Source organism: Pelobates fuscus, chromosome 2, assembly GCF_036172605.1.
Source record: "Pelobates fuscus isolate aPelFus1 chromosome 2, aPelFus1.pri, whole genome shotgun sequence".
In the NCBI taxonomy this organism is placed as follows: Eukaryota; Metazoa; Chordata; class Amphibia; order Anura; family Pelobatidae; genus Pelobates; species Pelobates fuscus.
This window is the reverse complement of record NC_086318.1, coordinates 288,615,343-288,635,228: the sequence shown is the minus strand read 5'-3', so window position 1 is coordinate 288,635,228 and position 19,886 is coordinate 288,615,343. Positions and strand designations below refer to the sequence as shown.

Below are 19,886 nucleotides of genomic sequence, written 5' to 3'. Positions count from 1 at the left end.
TCATTTTAGCAATTGCGTAAAAGTCAGTAATTGGAAGCAACCTTTTTTTACAGATTTTTTGCCTTGAAACAGAATTTTCTGAAGCACGCCATTATTTACATGTTTAATTATTTCTTGCAGGATCTGAGCTGCCTCTTTGAATTATATTTGGAACCCTTGCAAAGTGAAACATTTCTTACTCAGGATGAGGTAATGAGTGTTCATATGAATAATATATGTTGTATAAAAGTTTGTCACTGGTTGCTACACATAATGTGGTATATTCTCTTATATTCAATAGACTCCACATGTCATTGTACTAATTTTCCCTTAAACTTCAACAAGGGCTTGCTGAGAATAATGGGAAATTTAAATCAGAAACATTGGGGGTGCATAGATTAAGCCCAAATAACCTATTTCTATGATGACTAGAGACTGTGCATGTTTTCAAGAATTCGTTGACAAACAGTCCTTTCTTTGATCCCAGAGGACAGCAATGTGATGATGTCTAAAATTTCTTTAACTTACTAGTTAATAGGCAAGCAAATAGGAATCATTTAATGGTATGTCCAATCTAGAGGTAATCAGGTTATTGTTCACCCTTCAGCTTGCTGAAAACCTGTTTCACTGCACAACATCCATAATATTACCTTGATATTCATATGTGTGTGTGTATATAAATGTGTGCGTGTGTGTGTGTGTGTGTATGTATATATATATATATATATATATTCTTCTGAATTGGGAACATGTTTCTATTGACCAGCTCTGCATGTGATCCAGCCAGTCTGTGTGTTAGCTCCCCATTCATAATGGGGTAGAACTGGTAGATGAACATTATGATACATGTGTATTTTACTGCATGCAGTCCCCGTGTTCACAAGTGAAATCTAATCTGTTTATATATTGTGCTTTTTTTCTAGATGGACTCTTTATTTGGAAGCCTGCCAGAGATGCTTGACTTCCAGAAGGTGTTCTTGCAAACCCTGGAAGATGGCATTACTTCATCTTCTGATTTTAATGTACTTGAAACTCCGTCACAGTTTCGGGTGAGCCATACAATTTCATATATTATTGTTATTATTATTATTATTACTGGTATTTATATAGCGCCAGAATATTCTGTAGCGCTTTACAATATTATCAAACGGGAAGATTTAACAATAAATGAGACAATTACAAAAACTTACAGGAACAATAGGTTGAAGAAGGCCCTGCTCAAACAGGCTTACAGTCTATAGGAGGTGGGATGTAAAACACAATAGGACAGGAGATAGCAATCATCAAGGTATGAAGCAGAGCTGGAGGAGAGAATAGAGTGTTGCCCTTTAGGAGAGAGCAAGGGACAGGTATGTGAGATAGAGCTTGTGGGAAGACCTATTAGGAGAGAGTTACAATAATCCATGCAAGGGATTACTAGAGCATGGACAAGCTCCTTAGTAGCAACATTAAAAGAGCACTATAGTCAACATATAAAAGCAAGAAAGACAGGTCCCCTAGCCTTCTATCTTGCTTTTATATTAACTTCCCCTAATATAAAATTTTCGAGTCCTTATTATAGATAAAACTTGCCTCCATTCCAGCGCCAAGCTCCTCGGCAGGCCACGCCCCCTTTTTCGTCAAAATGCCGAAGTAGCAGGGCTTAATCAGACCCTTCTCTTAGAGAAGAGTCATAGCGATCTGGTGTGCATGCGCGGCTTCGCGCTGCACCAATCGCGTTCTTCATTGAATGCCACCCTATGAATGAACAGTGAGCGCTCTACCGCGCATGTGCGCGGTATGCGCAATCGCGAGCTGACTGACAACTCAGCTCGCTGTCTATGCCCGCCCCTCCCACCGCAACCCTCCTGCCCAAAGTATATAGTATACAAACACTATATAGAGATATCTCTATATATAGTGTTTGTGCACAAACACACACATTGAAAATAAATAGTGTTAAACATACACTCTTTCTATTTCTATCTATCCATTTCCATCTATATCTCTCTCTATCTATTTCCATCTATATCTCTCTCTATCTATTTGTTTCTGTCTATCTCTTTCCCTTTTTCACCCACTCTCTCTCACCCACACTCTCTCTCACCCACACTCTCTCTCTCTCTCTCTCTCTCTCTCTCACCCACACTCTCTCTCTCTCACCCACACTCTCTCTCTCTCTCACCCACACTCTCTCTCACTCTCTCACCCACACTCTCTCTCACTCTCTCACCCACACTCTCTCACTCTCTCACCCACACTCTCTCTCTCTCACCCACACTCTCTCTCTCACTCTCACCCACACTCTCTCTCTCACTCTCACTCTCTCACCCACACTCTCTCTCTCTCACTCTCTCACCCTCTCTCTCTCTCTCTCTCTCTCACCCACACTCTCTCTCTCTCTCTCTCTCACCCACTCTCTCTCTCTCACCCACTCTCTCTCTCTCACCCACTCTCTCTCTCTCTCTCTCACACTCTCACACTCTCTCTCTCTCTCTCACCCACACTCACTCTCTCTCTCTCTCACCCACACTCACTCTCTCTCTCTCTCACCCACACTCACTCTCTCTCTCTCTCTCACCCACACTCACTCACTGTCACCCACACTCACTCACTGTCACCCACACTCACAAAATAAGTTTGCTTACGGTTTGGATCCTCCTGCTCGGTCTCCGATCTCCTGCTTGTCAGCCAGAGCCGCTCTGTGTGCAGAAGACCTTTTTTCCACACTGTCTGATTGCTGATAGGCTCCGGCATTACTACAGGACGCATTCACGGTGCCTCCTGTGTCCTGATATCACGTTTGATGTATTAACCCAAGCGTGAAGACGTCAAACGCGATGAATGCAAATTAGGCAGCACTTAACTCGGAAGTCCCTCTGGTGGCCGTCTGAGTGACTGCCACTGGAGGTGTTCCTAGCTTGCAAGGTAAACACTGTATTTTCCCTGAAAATACAGTGTTTACATGAAAAAGGCTGCAGGGTACTCACCTGAACAACCCCATTAAGCTGAAGTTATTCAGGTGACTATAGTGTCCCTTTAAACAAACATGAAAACACTTGTATTTTTTTTCTCAAGATGCATGAAGCAAATTGAATCCTATTTAGAAAATACACAGAATGCCTATTAAGTACAGTGCATCTTGGCGCAGGATTTAAGAATCAATACATTTGAAGTAATCCCATTTGGACAAATGCTTTCAGAAATCTTTGTTTTATACTGAATGCAAAATAGTTGGTTATTAATGTAATTATTTAATATTATTTAATATTAACATTTTAAAATGAAGTCGTTAACAAATAATTTCTGACAAGTAGATATATTTAACATAAATGCTTGTAGGTATTCACAACGTAATTTTTTCATTTTGTTTAATATGTGTCATTTTTAAAGTAAATGGTGGTACATATCTGATTCTCTAGTGCAGCCCAACCATCTTTATGAAAGGTGCTATTCCACATTGCTTTAAATTTATAGAAAAGAGAAAAGAAAAAGACTCTTACTGGTGAGGTGGACATTGAGCGGAAGTGGTCTAGGTGCCTATAGTGGTCCTTTAATGAATAGGTGAGGCCTCAATAAAAGCATAGGTGAAACAAATACATGTTTTTCTTTTAAGACAATTGTAATCCTCATACACCACAGAACTACATAGTTACATAGTTAAATAGCTGAAAAGAGACTTGTGTCCATCAAGTTCAGCCTTCCTCACATTTGTTTTTTGCGGTTGATCCAAAAGAAGGCAAAAAAAAAAGTTTGAAGCGCAATTTTGCAACAAGCTAGGAAAAAAATTCCTTCTTGACCCCAGAATGGCAGTCAGATTTATCCTTGGATCAAGCAGTTATTACCCTACATTGAAAGATTATATCCTTGAATATTCTGTTTTTGCAAGTATGCATCTAGTAGCTGTTTGAACATCTGTACTACACACACTTGATTGCTCTGAGTGTATTAACACGAAAGCTCTACATTTGAATACAATAGTTTTGGGGGATGGGTTAGGTTTTGGTTAGATTGTCAAGCAGGGTTAGGGTATACTCTATCACACTTGTAAGGATGCTGCTTTAATGATCTTGTTTTAATAAATAAATGGCCTTCACAAAATAACATTGTGAAAATACAGTAATGATGAACAACAGTACAAAGTCACATGTTTGATACTAAATCATTTGAAAGTGATTTCATAACCCTTTGAAACATTTTGTATGTGACTTATTTGAATCCACATTATTTATTTTATTCCAGAAACTGCTTTTTTCTCTTGGAGGATCATTTCTATATTATGCTGATCATTTCAAGTTATACAGTGGATTTTGTGCAAATCATATCAAGGTGCAGAAGGTTCTTGAGAGAGGTAAATTATCTTTTGTCAAATCATAATATTATAATAAATGGTAATTTGTGTATGTGCAGTAAATTGCTAAGGCATATTAATTGGCAGTGGTATATTTCAGAAACCTGCCTTCATTTATTGTTCTCGAAGACGTCACTGTACTGCATGAATACAACCAGCATTTAATCCATGCCTGTGAAGAATGAGTGAACATGTGATGATATCAGTGGTGTATTTAATATTCATGCTGTCGAAACTCAGGCACCCCCCTAATCTAAGTTTGCCCCACCCCTTCCTGTTTCGGAACAAAACGCACTTTGACTGACAGACACAAACTGATACAACCACTCAGTGACATGCACACCCTCTGAGATAAACATACACACACACACTCACTGATTTGACACACATATCCTCACTGATTTGATCAGTTTGATTGAAACACACAATCACTCAGACACAAACTGGAATTACGACATCACTGTGGGTCGCGCGATTGAGAGGAGCAGTAAGAGCTCAGAGGACAGCGCTCCCTTGCCACCCACACGTAATATTGGCAGCTGCCTGCCTCGGGGGCCTCAAGCGGACCAGGAGGCCCGCTCTTTGCCCCCATGCAAGAGGCTAACAAGGTAGCTGCCAGAGCGCTTGAGGGGTGGCGTGTTTTGCCACCCCCCTGAAAGTCCTGCCCAAGTGTCAGCCTCGTGGAAGATACAGCCATGGATGACATACAGTGCATTCAGAAAGTATTCAGACATCTTAACTTTTTCCCCATATTTTTTATCTTGTTTTCTTGTTTGAGAGTCCTTTTAGTTGCGTGGCTTTTATTTTTGTGTGTGTGCAAATTCCATGTGAGCATTCATTTGTCTTGTGCCATATGGCCAGTCTGCCATAAAAGCTAGATTGGTGGAGTGTTGAAGGGACATATCATCTCTAGAGCTCACTTAAAGTGACCATCAGGTTCTTGGTCAACTCTCTTACCAAGATCCTTCTCCCCCAACTGCTCCGTTTGCCAGGTGTCCAACTCTAGGAAGAGTCCTTGTTGTTACAAACTTGTTCCATTTAAGAACTATGAAGGCCTATGTGTCCTGGGGAACCTTTGCTGTTTTTTTTTTGTTTTATTTATTGTCTTCCACAGATTTATCCCACAACAGCATCTTGTCTGTGAACTCAACAGGCAGTTCCATTGGCTTCATGGCTTGACTTGTGTTCTTATGTGCATTTACAGCTGTGAGGGCTTATATAGGCAGGGCACCTTTTTTTAAATCTGTTAAATCAAAATATAGAAATATCTCAATAATAATCGGGAGAAATGGTATTCATCGGAGCTAGTCTTCTAGTGTCATAACAAAAGGTGTGAATACTTGCCAATCTATGGTTTTTAATTTGTCATGTGCTTTTGAGCGTAGATTGATGTGAAAAATTAATAATTTGGATCATTGTAGCATAAGGCTGCAACATGCAAAATGGAGGTCTGCATACTTTCAGAATGTACTGTACACGACACACACCGTCACAAATTCTCCACAATCTCCACAAATTCTCCAAAAGGAGACCATGCATTTAAATTGAGGTAATTCCAGAGAGAATCACATGCCAGGGGATACGTTTAAAAGATAGTTTGTCAGAAGAACAGATATTAAATGTTCTTGTTAATTTTAGGTTATACTGTGAGATTACATATATAACCGCAAACTTGCATATTCAAATTCTTTTTTCCCCCTTATTCCTTAGCTAGAACAGACAAGGCTTTTAAGGAATTTTTGGATGCCAGAAATCCCACAAAGCAGCACTCGTCCACATTGGAGTCATACCTTATAAAGCCTGTGCAAAGGGTCCTGAAATACCCACTACTGTTGAAGGAGTTGGTTTCCTTGACTGACAATGAAAGTGAGGAGCACTACCATCTCACAGGTACTTGGAATATCAATTTTTAAATTTATGTTTCATACTTATCCAGTATTCACAGAAAATGTCTAGTGTTTGCACAAGACAAACTAACAGTTTATGCTTTGACATATTTAAGACTATGACTGGGGCAGAGTGCTGGGGGCAGTACAATCCTATTAATTTATATATGTTTAAATTGTGCAATTGCTTCTCTGAGCATTCACACATTTGACCACGTACAGTAGTCAGTAGTACAGTAGTCTAGGCTACTGGTGCATTTGCCACTCTCTAGTGTCTGACAGGTAGATGTTAAGTCTAGGAATGTCATCTAGAGACATCAGTGCAGTAGAAGGGTTACTATTCCATTACCTTTTGCCACCCATGTTTCTTTCTTGCAGTACACAATCATATTATATTCCTGCAACCTCTTCCTTATACTCTGAAGAATTCCTCTCTCTAACTTCTCAAATAGACTCCAGGGATGGTGGCTCTGATCACAGCTCCCTCTTCTGCAGGCACAGTTATACATTGGACAGAGCAAGATTATGTCTAATTATAAGAACATAATGGTTGTTAGAGTGAGAGTATATGTGAAAGTGAGTGTGACTTGTGAATAATGAATCTTGCATTTATTCAAGACCCATTTATTTGTCTGGTCCTAGGGTAGAGCTCACATTCTTATTTGGGACACAAACATTTTTACAAGCATTAGAGGTATAAAATGACCTTTAAAGCACAACATCCCTGCAATGTATACCACTAATAGACCATTCTTTTCCCATGTCCTTCTATTACAGAAGCACTAAAGGCTATGGAAAAGGTAGCAAGTCATATAAATGAAATGCAGAAGATCTATGAAGATTATGGAACGGTATTTGACCAGCTAGTTGCAGAGCAGAGTGGAACTGAGAAAGAGGCAAGATACAAAATAAATAATTTGCATCATACTTGACATATACAAATATATATATCCTTCTCTACTTATTCAATATCTATTTTGTAATTATTTTTCATGCAGGTGACAGAGCTTTCCATGGGAGAACTCTTGGTTTACTCTACTGTAACCTGGCTAAATTGTTTCCCATCATTAGGGAAAGCAAGGAGAGACTTAGAACTAACAGTGTTTGGTAAATATTCAATTTCAAAAACGGTTTGTGAAGAGAAGATACACTTTAAACCCATGTCTGATTGTACATAGCCACCATAATTACTCAAGTCTATTTACGTATCCTTTTATTTAACAATTTTATTGGTTATGGTGCCAGGGTGCCCTGGCGCTCCCCATTGGAGTCAACCTGTTTTCGAACGGTTCAACTTCATACCTGGCACCACTGGGCTTTGCTTCCCTGCCTCCCTTACAATCTCTGGAGATCCTATAATTCCTCAGCATTAATTTTGGTTTGCTATCATGAGCTCTAAGCCCTGCATTGCAGAAATGTAGTGGTTATGGTGTTTGGAGTGTCCCTTTAATATATTTGATCATACCACCTCTCTTGTGAAGTGGGATGCCAATAAGAGGAGTGAAAAGGGTCAGCCCACCCAGAAAGGTGGCAAGCCCTCCCATAGAATTGACAGGCAAGCTTGGCCAGGCTGCCTGCAAATCAGCCAGACCAGTGCTCTGAGGTCAGACTCTATAGGGAGCACTATTTTAGTGCTCTCTGCAGAGTGCTAGAGTCTTGAGCATGGCCAAAGTGCGTCTAATGATGCGCTCGCTCTTTGCTTGTTAGGGACAGTTCCCTGGTCTCCCGCAATACAACCAAGCATTCCACTGACCATTCCTGCTGCACTCTTGTATTGTTTACCTAATGTTAAAGGAGCTCTGCAAGCACCATAATCACTGCTGCGTGTTCTAGTAGTTTTGATGCTAGCAGATGTAAATAGTCAAACTGTTTACAGTCAAACAGTTTAAACTGACCATCTCAGCCAATGTGCTAGTGTCCTCCACCTGCAGTGATGTGGGGAGGGAAGTTCGATTCAGAAATGGTTTGACTACTTAGAATGGGGGAGCATGCTATAGTGTTTAGAGCAGGGGTCCTCAAACTTTTTAAACAGGGGGCCAGTTCACTGTCCCTCAGACACTGCTGGGGGCCGGACTATAGTTTGAAACAAATTTGAACTAATTACTATACATACTGAAACAGACACATAGACATATACTAACATACATACAGAAACACACACGCATAAGGGCATACATACTGACACACACACACACAGACTGACACACACACAGACTGACACACACACAGACTGACACACACACAGACTGACACACACACAGACTGGCACACACACAGACTGGCACACACACAGACTGGCACACACAGAGACTGGCACACACAGAGACTGGCACACACAGAGACTGGCACACACAGAGACTGGCACACACACAGACTGGCACACACACAGACTGGCACACACACAGACTGGCACACACACAGACTGGCACACTGACACACAGACTGACACACACAGATAGATGCAGACATACACGTGCAGACATACACACACTGACATGACATACATACAAACACATAATACAGATATACATACAGACACATACTGACTGACATACAGATAGATACATACATACATACATACATACATACATACACACATTTTGACATACATACATACAGACACATACTGACAGGCATGCATACATACATACAGACACATACTGACATGCATGCATACATACTGACATACAGACACATACTGACAGGCATGCATACATACTGACATACAGATACATACATACAGACACATACTGACATGCATGCATGCATAGATACATACAGACACATACTGACAGGCATGCATACATACTGACATGCATGCATGCATACATACATACAGATACATACATACAGACACATACTGACATGCATGCATGCATAGATACATACAGACACATACTGACATACAGATACATACATACAGACACATACTGACATACATACATACCCGTAATGACACACACAAACCGCCAAATGTTCTTACTTTTTTCAGGAGGGTGGCTGTGGCTGATGGGAGTCGGTGTGGCTCTCCTGTCCTCGCCTATCTTTCTTCCCTCCCCCACGGAGGGAGCTGGGAGGAAGTGACTGATCAACCGTCGGCTGAATTTTTTTGAAAGGGGCCCAGTCGCGCTATTGCACGGCTGCAGCGCTGACCAGGCCCATGAAGATATAGGGCCCATCGGGTGGCCCTAAATGCTTGGGTCGGGTTCAGGACCCTGGCGGGCCATAGATTGAGGATCCCTGACTTAGAGGGATTCTTTAAATAATCTGATATCATTCTGAAAGTCCCATTTCTCTTTTGTTACCTTGCATTAAGCCAGCATTATATTTCCAGCATAGACTATTTTAGTAATTTATAACAAAGGACAAGAGAATATCAATGTAATGTAGACCTTTGTATGTTTGATTAATTTCTTTATTTATTTTTAAGCTTTACCTGTGTAAAATATGTAGTTTGCAAATAGTGACATGGTTTTCCTCTTACATTTTTCTTTTTCTAGTTTTTAGAAGGGCTGTCATATTGGTGCACAAGGAACATTTCAAGCTGAAAAAGAAAGCTGTAAGTTATTTCTCTATTTTGAAGGCAATAATTCCTTTCTCGAAACAAACTGATTAATGAAAATAACAAATGTTTGCTTATGTCAGAAGAAATATGTAGCTTTATGGATCCTGTGTAAACCTCACAGATATTTGAATATTGTTATTCACTAAACTAAAGTTGTAGCGAAGTGGACAAAATTGCATAGGTATTATAGCATTTCACTGATTTGGTCTGTTACATTTCCCTAGTCTCTCTCAGTTTGGAGAATATTGCCATTAGTTGCATGAAATCGTTACACAAATACAAATCTTTATAATCCTTCTTTGCAACTACTGCAAGTGACAAAAAAAAAGAGCAAAAGTCCCCCTTTGTATGTGATATTTATATTCTGCTCTGGTATGAACTGCACTCTTAAATTTGGATACTTCTGAGGAAAATTAATTTTTTTTATTTTGTAAAAGCTAGAATTATTTTTTTTTCCCCAAAAAAACATTTTATATAGATATAATGCAATTAGAATACCTATATATTAAAAAGTTGATGCTGCACATGTACAATTGAAGTGTGGTATGGGCCCTGACCTTTAAACAAATTTCAGGCATGCTGCCTGTAACAGAGTTGTGATATGCAAATGTTGTGCAACCCATTAAAACGAGCTGTTGTGCACTTTAACTAATAACTCCTTCATTCCTTCCATAGTCCTCAAACACACGTGGCTCTCAATATCACGGTGATATCGATCAATTCAAATTCCGATGGCTTATTCCTTTGTCAGCTCTTCAGGTCCGACTCGGCAATGCAGCAGGTAATTCTGGTATTATATTCACTGCTCAAATATTGTACGTACAATAACTCCGAAAATAGTGTCATAATAAACCGCAAAATGCTATATTCTTTATTGAAACTTTTTATAACTTACTTCACACTAGTGGGGTATGTTAACACTCTTCCCCACCCCCTTGCAGGTGACGAGTACACAAGAAATCTAATATTTAAAGAACGTATAAAAGGGTTACACTAAGCACTGTGAAAACTTCAGTGATTTGAAGTGATCATGGTGCTTGGGTTTTGTGTGTGCAATGCTTCACAAAGAATTAGAATTTTTGGGCAGTTAATGTTAACTCTGTGCATAAAAGATGTCTGTCGGCAATGGCAGCATACACCCCCCTACATGCTATCTAAGATCTTCCTCAGCCTGGCCTCCGGGACATTCCTCCCCTTCCATTAGGGCAGGGGTTCCCAACCCAGTCGTCAAGTACCCCCTACCAGTCCAGAATTTAGGGTTTACCCTGTTGTGTCTAAAGTGTTTTTTTCCCCTTTCTTTATGAAAAGACCTTAGACACAACTGGGTAATCCCTAAATGCAGGACTGTTAGGGAGTACTTGAGGACTGATTTGGGAGCCACTGCTTTAGGGGGATGTGTTTAATGAAGGAAGATTTCAGTAACAACTTGGCCTTGGTGGGGATCACAGTTGAGTTTTTGCTTGCTTTCATTTAATTTCATTTCCTTTTTTTTTTTTTTTAACTGGGGGGCTGTGCCAGCAAGGATTACTAGAACCAAAAATAAAGTAATAAAACACTGTTTTTGGTTGAAGTAACCCTTAACATTCAGATTGAAAGTCATGAAAACAATGCATTTACTGTGAGAATTGTCGGGAATTTAAAGTGAATTTGAAATTTAAGGTCAAAGTAATTCTCCATGTTAACTATGCTTCCAGTTTTGATACTTTGGCATTGAATTTGAAATTCTGTTTACGGAGAGATGCCCTTTCCACCTCATGACGTCACTGGCACGCACCCGACCACCCCCAGACTGGTAGCTAGAAAGTAAGGGAAGGTGAGAACGGATGCTCCACTTGGGCCCCCTGACATGTCATTTTGGGTACTCACGAAAGGCCGTGGGTCTCAAATGAGGGCTCCCAGTTCTCCCCACTTACTTTGGACCTATGTACATACCTGTTGTTCAAGTATGCCTTAAGGCTACCGGGACCCTTATGCCTCGTGTGCCACTTTAGCCACACCGGCCAGGGGGTGGGTACATGGATTATATTGGTGAATGAAAGTTTCACGTTCTGACTTTTTATTTCTACTCACTCTACTAACAACACTGGAGCACTTGCTACAAACATGGTTCTGTGCGTGTGGCTTCCCTGGATACGTGCCCTGTGATGGGCACCCTCGCTGCTCTGGTGAGAGGAGGTGTGGACAACTCTAAACTGAGGTGCTCCGCACGATGACTCCACCACAGGTGTCAAGTCATCTCAAACCCTTCCAGGGTTTGATCTACAACTTACTCCCTCCCTCTCAACCCTCCCCTCTCACACTTTCCCGTCTTTGCTCTTTCCTCCCCTCTTTTTCCCTTTCTTCCCTTTTTCTCTTTCTGGGCTCTCAGCTTCTCACTCTCCCACCCTTCTTTTGCTCTTCTCTTTCCTCTCCCTCCATCACCCCTATCACCTTTCCCTAAATCTGGGGCCCGACCACCCTGCCCCACCATGGTGTCAGGTTTTGCCCTCACACCTCTCCATCTATGGTCGAACAATGTCTGAGGCCTGAATGTGCCTGAGCGAAGGTCGCACCTCCTGCGCTCCCTCTGGGCTACAAGGATATCTATTGCATTCTTGCAGGAAACTCACTTCGAAAGGCGACGCAGGCCAAACGCTTAGGGATTCACGGTACCCCCTGGGGTACTTTACAAACCACCAGACAGCTAAAAGGGCTGGGGTTGCAATACTGTTTGCAAGCACCGTGCCGTTTGAGTGCACAGAAGTTCTTGCAGACACCATGGGACACCTGTTCCTTAAAGGCACCATCGCTGAAAGCAAAAATATATTTGCAAGCATCTATGCCCCTAATGTCTGACAACATAGATTCATTAGGAGGATGCTGAATAAGCTCGAGCTGTTCCAAAAAGGCTTGCTGATAGTAGCCGGCGACTTGAACGTTGCCCTTGAACCAAGACTCAACACCTCCAAAAGGGTTAGTGGGGCGGGTCAGTGGAGTCCTCCCGGAACTGGTGGATCCCGACCAGGTTGGATTTATCCCTGGAAGAGAAGTGAGAGATAACACCATCCATTCACTAGACGTCATCCATGCAGCCAGACATCGACAAAGAAGACCCTCCTTCTCTCCACTGACGCGGAGAAAGCTTTTGACCGTATGGATTGGCAATATATGAACGCTACGCTGTTGGCCGTGGGTTTTGGACCACACCTGATGGCTTGGATATCTTCGTTGTATACGATTCTGAGTGCTAGGATACAGATAAATGGGGCTCTCTCAGCACCTGTTCAAATACGCAACGGGACACGGCAGGGATACCTGCTTTCCCCACCTCCTGTTTGCCCTTTCCCTGGGACCTTTCCTGGGGGAGGTCAGACAGGACGGGGGAATAGAGGGATTTGCCTTGAGAGGATCGACACATAAGGTTGCCGCTTAAGTGGACGATATGCTATTTTCCATTAACAACCCCTTGATCTCCCTCTCGAATCTCCTTAGGGCTTTTACGAAATACGGCCAGATCTCAAACATGAAGCTGAACACGGATAAAAATCGTAAGCCTTGCCCATCTCGATTGAGGAAGCAACTGCCGTCCATCTACAAACTCAGTTCACGTTCACTTGGTGCCATGCCAAACTTAAATATCTCAGTATTTGGCTCACCGCAGACCTGTCCCAGCTATACGCCCACAACTTCACACCACTATTTCACACACTGAAAACTGACATGGCTTGCTGGTCCAGTCTCTGTGTCTCGTTCTTTGGTAGAATAAATGCCATCAAGATGAACCTCCTCCCTTGCTTTCTATACCTTTTCCAAACCATCCCGATATGCTTACCTACGACCTGTTTCCAATCCATGGATACAGCCATCTTCAGGCAATCCAGGGCACCCAGACTGAGGAGAGCTCAACTGCACCTATCGAAGGCTTAGGGGGAGTGGGACTTCCCTCCATACAAAACTACCATAGAGCAACACACCTACTCCAGATGGTGGAATAGCATGTACCGAAGACTACCAAGATTTGCATACACATGGCAGGGACACTTCTGGCCGCCGTCTGGCTGCATTGCCCCCCGAGGAACTCGCGGACCCAGAACCACCCGTTCATAGGGGCAACCTTGAAGGTATGGTGCTCGATTAGGACCAGGCTTATGTTATCCACAACCCTGGGACCGCTGACTCCGGCTATATATAACCCCGAGGTGGCGGGGGGCCTTACACCTAAGGACATCAGAGCATGCAGTGAATTGGACTGGACATACATGCGCCAGTGGTGCACGTCGGTCACACTAAAGCTATCGGACCGAATGCCGAACATGACTCCGATGGGCCTGGACAGATTTCGCTACTTCCAAGTTAAGACATACTACACCTCCCAGTATGGACAACACCTATTCCACAGGACTCTAAAGGAGTTTGAAGAACTGTGCAGGACACGAGCGCACATGTACAAGGGCATCTCGGTTCTTTACACGCTGCTCCAGTCTTCAACTCGACCCGAGCTTGCAAAACATATAGCGCGCTGGGAAAGGGCCACTGGTGTCACGCTCTCAGATCCTCAGTGGATGAAAATTCACATTTTGACCCACCAATGCTCTATGTGCTCCAAACAGGAACTCAATTACAAATTATTGACCGGATGGTACAGAACGCCGGAGAGGATACATAGGATGCTTTCTGAGACACCCAAGATCTCCACATTTTGTAGTCTTGCTGAAAAATAACCCCATACTGGACTGACGTCCACACAAAGATCAAAGACATACTAGATACAGATCTCCTTTTCCAACCTCTCCAAATGTCCTTCATCACACCGCCATGCCTCTCGAGGTACAAGAAATCGCTAACCAAACGATCAACGATCAACGATCTGGAGAGGTGTGGGGGGACGCAGCTTCCGCCCGTGGGGGGACATCAAGACAGCCAACGCCCTCTTCCCCCCTCACCACTCCCTCTCTCCCCCACCCTCTTTTTTCTTTTCTTCTTATTCTCTCTCCCCTCTCCCACTCGCTTTCCATTCTCCTTACCCCTTTTCCCCCCCGTTACCCATCCTCCATTCTACACACACTCCAGCATACACCCTGTATACCCACTCCTCGAGCCTCTACTGAACCCAAAGTAGCCTCCCGGATCAACCTGTCAATCGATTTTTAGGAGGAGAACAAGAGGCATAACTGGTCCTAATGTCCGACCGGCCACCGCATAGCTGACTGACACGACCGACTCGATCCACATAGGGTCCGCTGCCTACTTGGGGCAATACAACAAAGTCTCCAAGGAAGCTATGGGTTGGGACTAAAGCTCTGACAGCAGTTAAAATATGTCAAAAATCAGTGCACGACTCACGGGAAAGGTCAACACCCATGACTACGTTACCAGGACATGGGAAATCTTTTACTATGCTTGCATATAGAACAACGAACCCTGACGAGGACCTACTAATAACTAGTCATCCTGTATATAATTACGCAATTTCAGGTTCTCAACCTTTTAGACAGTAAGATTAACAACGGTATGCTTAAACAGGCTGTAGCATAATTTTAAAGAGTTTAACCTGCAAGATTTATTGTGGTAGTACCACTCAAGAGGTGGAAAAATATCCACCCTGTTGTTTAACCCAAACCGACTGCGATAGGCGCAATATTGAGCATAGCCACTAAGTGTCGTGTGTTTCAAACTCTAAACTGCACAAATAGTTTTAACGCAATCTTCTCTGTCATGTGAATAACCCACAGGGTTTACACATTGGCTTCTGCAATGATGCTCTTCTATTTTTATAAACTTTCACTCCCCTCTGTTCACCTTGTTCTCCTTTCTGACTGCCTTCTCCCCCACTTTAGTTTAACATACATTTATGCTAACTATTGTACTGCCAAGTTAGGAGCTATGCAACCGTCATCCATGTTTGTCACCATGCCAGCTTATCACTGTACTATACACTAACATGGATGACTTGCCAAACCAAAATGGGAATCATTTATTTACATTTGACCTCTGAATTATGGCTAATGCAGGATAGAAAATCCCTCTTATCTTCTATATAGAGGACGAGGGATAGAATCCAACATCCTGTGGCTAATTGGAGGTATGACTGAGCTGTTTATACCCATACCGATCGGCACACTCAAATGCTGTAATTATGATCCCCTATTATGAGTGGTGATGCTCCACGATCCTGGGTACCACCTTACTGTACCTTGCAATCATATTATGGCACACATATGTTCACGTTACAGATACCGTCCCCCTCCTGACACATACGGAGGATGGACGGGATCATACATGCTTTGACCAATGATATTATACCGAGGAGTTGACTCACCCCTCCCCTCGTGAGGAGATAGGTGGAGCTTCACACAGTCAATCCTAGAATTGGTTGGCACTGCTGTTCGTCAACGCTAGCTGTCAATGGGATTAAGCATTTTCATTTACCTTAATACACCGCTAATTACAGGGGGAGTGGACTATGGCTTCTTACATACACACCTCCACCCCCCCTTATCATTATTCCGATTGGATAATAATGCTTCTTCTCAGCTGTAGGTAATGAGTCACATTTAGAGGGTATTTAAGACCGAGAAGCGAGAAGTCTCATTTCACTTTCTCCTGAAGAAGGCGTGTAGACACGTCTGAACGCTCGTTGAGCTTTCTTTTCTTTTACACTTTGGTAGCACTTTATAATTATGCTTTTTTTGTTTAGAAACATAGAATGAGACGGCAGATAAGAACCATTCGGCCCATCTAGTCTGCCCAATTTTCTAAATACTTTCGTTAGTCTCTGGCCTTATCTTATAGTTCAGATAGCCTTATGCCTATCCCACGCATGCTTAAACTCCTTCACTGTGTTAACCTCTACCACTTCAGCTGAAACATAGAAACATAGAAACATAGAATGTGACGGCAGATAAGAACCATTCGGCCCATCTAGTCTGCCCAGTTTTCTAAATACTTTCATTAGTCCCTGGCCTTATCTTATAGTTAGGATAGCCTTATGCCTATCCCACGCATGCTTAAACTCCTTTACAGTGTTAACCTCTACCACTTCAGCTGGAAGGCTATTCCATGCATCCACTACCCTCTCAGTAAAGTAATACTTCCTGATATTATTTTTAAACCTTTGTCCCTCTAATTTAAGACTATGTCCTCTTGTTGTGGTAGTTTTTCTTCTTTTAAATATAGTCTCCTCCTTTACTGTGTTGATTCCCTTTATGTATTTGAATGTTTCTATCATATCCCCCCTGTCTCGTCTTTCCTCCATGCTATACATGTTAAGATCCTTTAACCTTTCCTGGTAAGTTTTATCCTGCAATCCATGAACCAGTTTAGTAGCCCTTCTTTGAACTCTCTCTAAGGTATCAATATCCTTCTGAAGATAGGGTCTCCAGTACTGTGTACAGTACTCCAAGTGAGGTCTCACCAGTGTTCTGTACAATGGCATGAGCACTTCCCTCTTTCTACTGCTAATACCTCTCCCTATACAACCAAGCATTCTGCTAGCATTTCCTGCTGCTCTATTACATTGTCTGCCTACCTTTAAGTCATCAGAAATAATCACCCCTAAATCCCTTTCCTCAGATGTTGAGGTTAGGACTCTATCAAATATTCTGTACTCTGCCCTTGGGTTTTTACGTCCAAGATGCATTATCTTGCACTTATCCACATTAAATGTCAGTTGCCACAACTCTGACCATTTTTCTAGTCTACCTAAATCATTTTCCATTTGGCTTATCCCTCCTGGAACATCAACCCTGTTACATATCTTAGTATCATCCGCAAAAAGACACACCTTACCATCAAGACCTTCTGCAATATCACTAATAAAAATATTAAAGAGAATGGGTCCAAGTACAGATCCCTGAGGTACCCCACTGGTGACAAGCCCAAGCTTCGAATATACTCCATTGACTACAACCCTCTGTTGCCTGTCACTCAGCCACTGCCTTACCCATTCAACAATATTGGAATCCAAACTCAAAGATTGTAGTTTGTTGATAAGCCTTCTATGTGCAACAGTGTCAAAAGCCTTACTGAAATCGAGGTAAGCAATGTCTACTGCACCACCCTGATCTATAATTTTAGTTACCCAATCAAAAAAATCAATAAGATTAGTTTGGCATGATCTCCCTGAAGTAAACCCATGTTGTCTCTGATCTTGAAAGGCTATTCCATGCATCCACTACCCTCAGTAAAGTAATACCTCCTGGTATTATTTTTAAACCTTTGTCCCTCTAATTTAAGACTATGTCCTCTTGTTGTGGTAGTTTTTCTTCTTTTAAATATAGTCTCCTCCTTTACTGTGTTGATTCCCTTTATGTATTTAAATGTTTCTATCATATCCCCCCTGTCTCGTCTTTCCTCCAAGCTATACATGTTAAGATCCTTTAACCTTTCCTGGTAAGTTTTATCCTGCAATCTATGAACCAGTTTAGTAGCCCTTCTCTGAACTCTCTCTAAGGTATCAATATCCTTCTGAAGATACGGTCTCCAGTACTGCGTACAATACTCCAAGTGAGGTCTCACCAGTGTTCTGTACAATGGCATGAGCACTTTCTCTTTCTACTGCTAATACCTCTCCCTCTCCCTATACAACCAAGCATTCTGCAAGCATTTCCTGCTGCTCTGTTACATTGTCTGCCTACCTTAAGTCATCAGAAATAATCACCCCTAAATACCTTTCCTCAGATGTTGAGGTTAGGACTCTATCAAATATTCTGTACTCTGCCCTTGGGTTTTTACATCCAAGATGCATTATCTTGCACTTATTCACATTAAATGTCAGTTGCCACAACTATGACCATTTTTCTAGTTTACCTAAATCATTAGCCATTTGGCTTATCCCTCCTGGAACATCAACCCTGTTACATATCTTAGTATCATCAGCAAAAAGACATACCTTACCATCAAGACCTTCTGCAATATCACTAATAAAAATATTAAAGAGAATGGGTCCAAGTACATATCCCTGAGGTACCCCACTGGTGACAAGCCCAAGCTTGGAATATACTCCATTGACTACAACCCTCTGTTGCCTGTCACTCAGCCACTGCCTCACACAATCAACAATATTGGAATCCTAACTAAAAGATTGCAGTTTATTGAAAAGCATTCTATGTGCAACAGTGTCAAAAGCCTTACTGAAATCGAGGTAAGCAATGTGTACTGCACCACCCTGATCTATAATTTTAGTTACCCAATCAAAAAAATCAATAAGATTAGTTTGGCATGATCTCCCTGAAGTAAACCCATGTTGTCTCTGATCTTGAAATCCATGTGTTTTTAGATGTTCAACAATCCTATCCTTTAACATGGTTTCCATCACTTTCCCCACTACCGAAGTAAGACTTGCTGGCCTATAGTTGCCCGACTCCTCCGTATTACCTTTCTTGTGGGACTACTCCTGTTATCAATGATTGGTTAAATATATCTGTTAATGGTTTTGCTAGTACTAAGCTCTTTCAATAGCTTTGGGTGTATTCCATCAGGTCCCATTGACTTATTTGTCTTTACTTTTGACAGTTGAAATAGAACCTCTTCCTCTGTAAACTCACGTGTAATAAATAACTCATTTATCCTTTTTCTTAACTGAGGTCCCTCTCCTTCATTTTCATCTGTAAATACCGAACAAAAATATTCATTGAGGCAGTCAGCTAGACCTTTATCCTCTTCTACATATCTTCCTTCTTTTGTTTTTAATCTAACTAATCCTTGTTTTACTTTTCTTTTCTAATTTATGTATCTAAAAAAAGATTTGTCCCCCTTTTTTACTGACTGTGCTATTTTCTCTTCTGTGTGTGATTTGGAAGCTCTTATAACTTGCTTAGCTTCTTTCTGCCTAATCTTATAGATCATTCTGTCTTCCTCACTCTGGTTTTTTTTATAATTACTAAATGCTAACTTTTTGTTTTTTACTATTTTGGCCACATCTGCGGAGTACCACAGTGGTTTCTTGAATTTTTTGCTTTTACTGACAAGCCTAATGCAATTTTCTGTTGCCTTCAGTAGTGCAACTTTTAAATAATCCCATTTCTCTTGGACGCCATTTAAATTGCTCCAGTCTGATAATGACTCCTTTACACATATTCAAATTTTAGAAAAGTCGGTTTTTCTAAAGTCTAAAACTTTTGTTTTTGTGTGGTGTGACTCAGTCACT

The 19,886-nt window shown here is 41.7% G+C and overlaps 1 protein-coding gene across 4 annotated transcripts in view; it reads left to right on the top strand.

Moving 5' to 3' along the window:
* Positions 1 to 19,886, top strand: part of TIAM2 (TIAM Rac1 associated GEF 2) — a 370,710-nt gene that overhangs the window by 342,214 nt on the left and 8,610 nt on the right. For all 4 annotated transcript variants that reach the window (XM_063443422.1, XM_063443421.1, XM_063443424.1 and 1 more), the window contains 8 exons: positions 121 to 189; positions 903 to 1,028; positions 4,201 to 4,309; positions 6,020 to 6,199; positions 6,973 to 7,091; positions 7,194 to 7,302; positions 9,696 to 9,754; positions 10,436 to 10,541. In XM_063443422.1, coding sequence (XP_063299492.1) covers positions 121 to 189; positions 903 to 1,028; positions 4,201 to 4,309; positions 6,020 to 6,199; positions 6,973 to 7,091; positions 7,194 to 7,302; positions 9,696 to 9,754; positions 10,436 to 10,541 — 877 coding nt within the window. The remainder of the gene's footprint in view (positions 1 to 120; positions 190 to 902; positions 1,029 to 4,200; positions 4,310 to 6,019; positions 6,200 to 6,972; positions 7,092 to 7,193; positions 7,303 to 9,695; positions 9,755 to 10,435; positions 10,542 to 19,886) is intronic.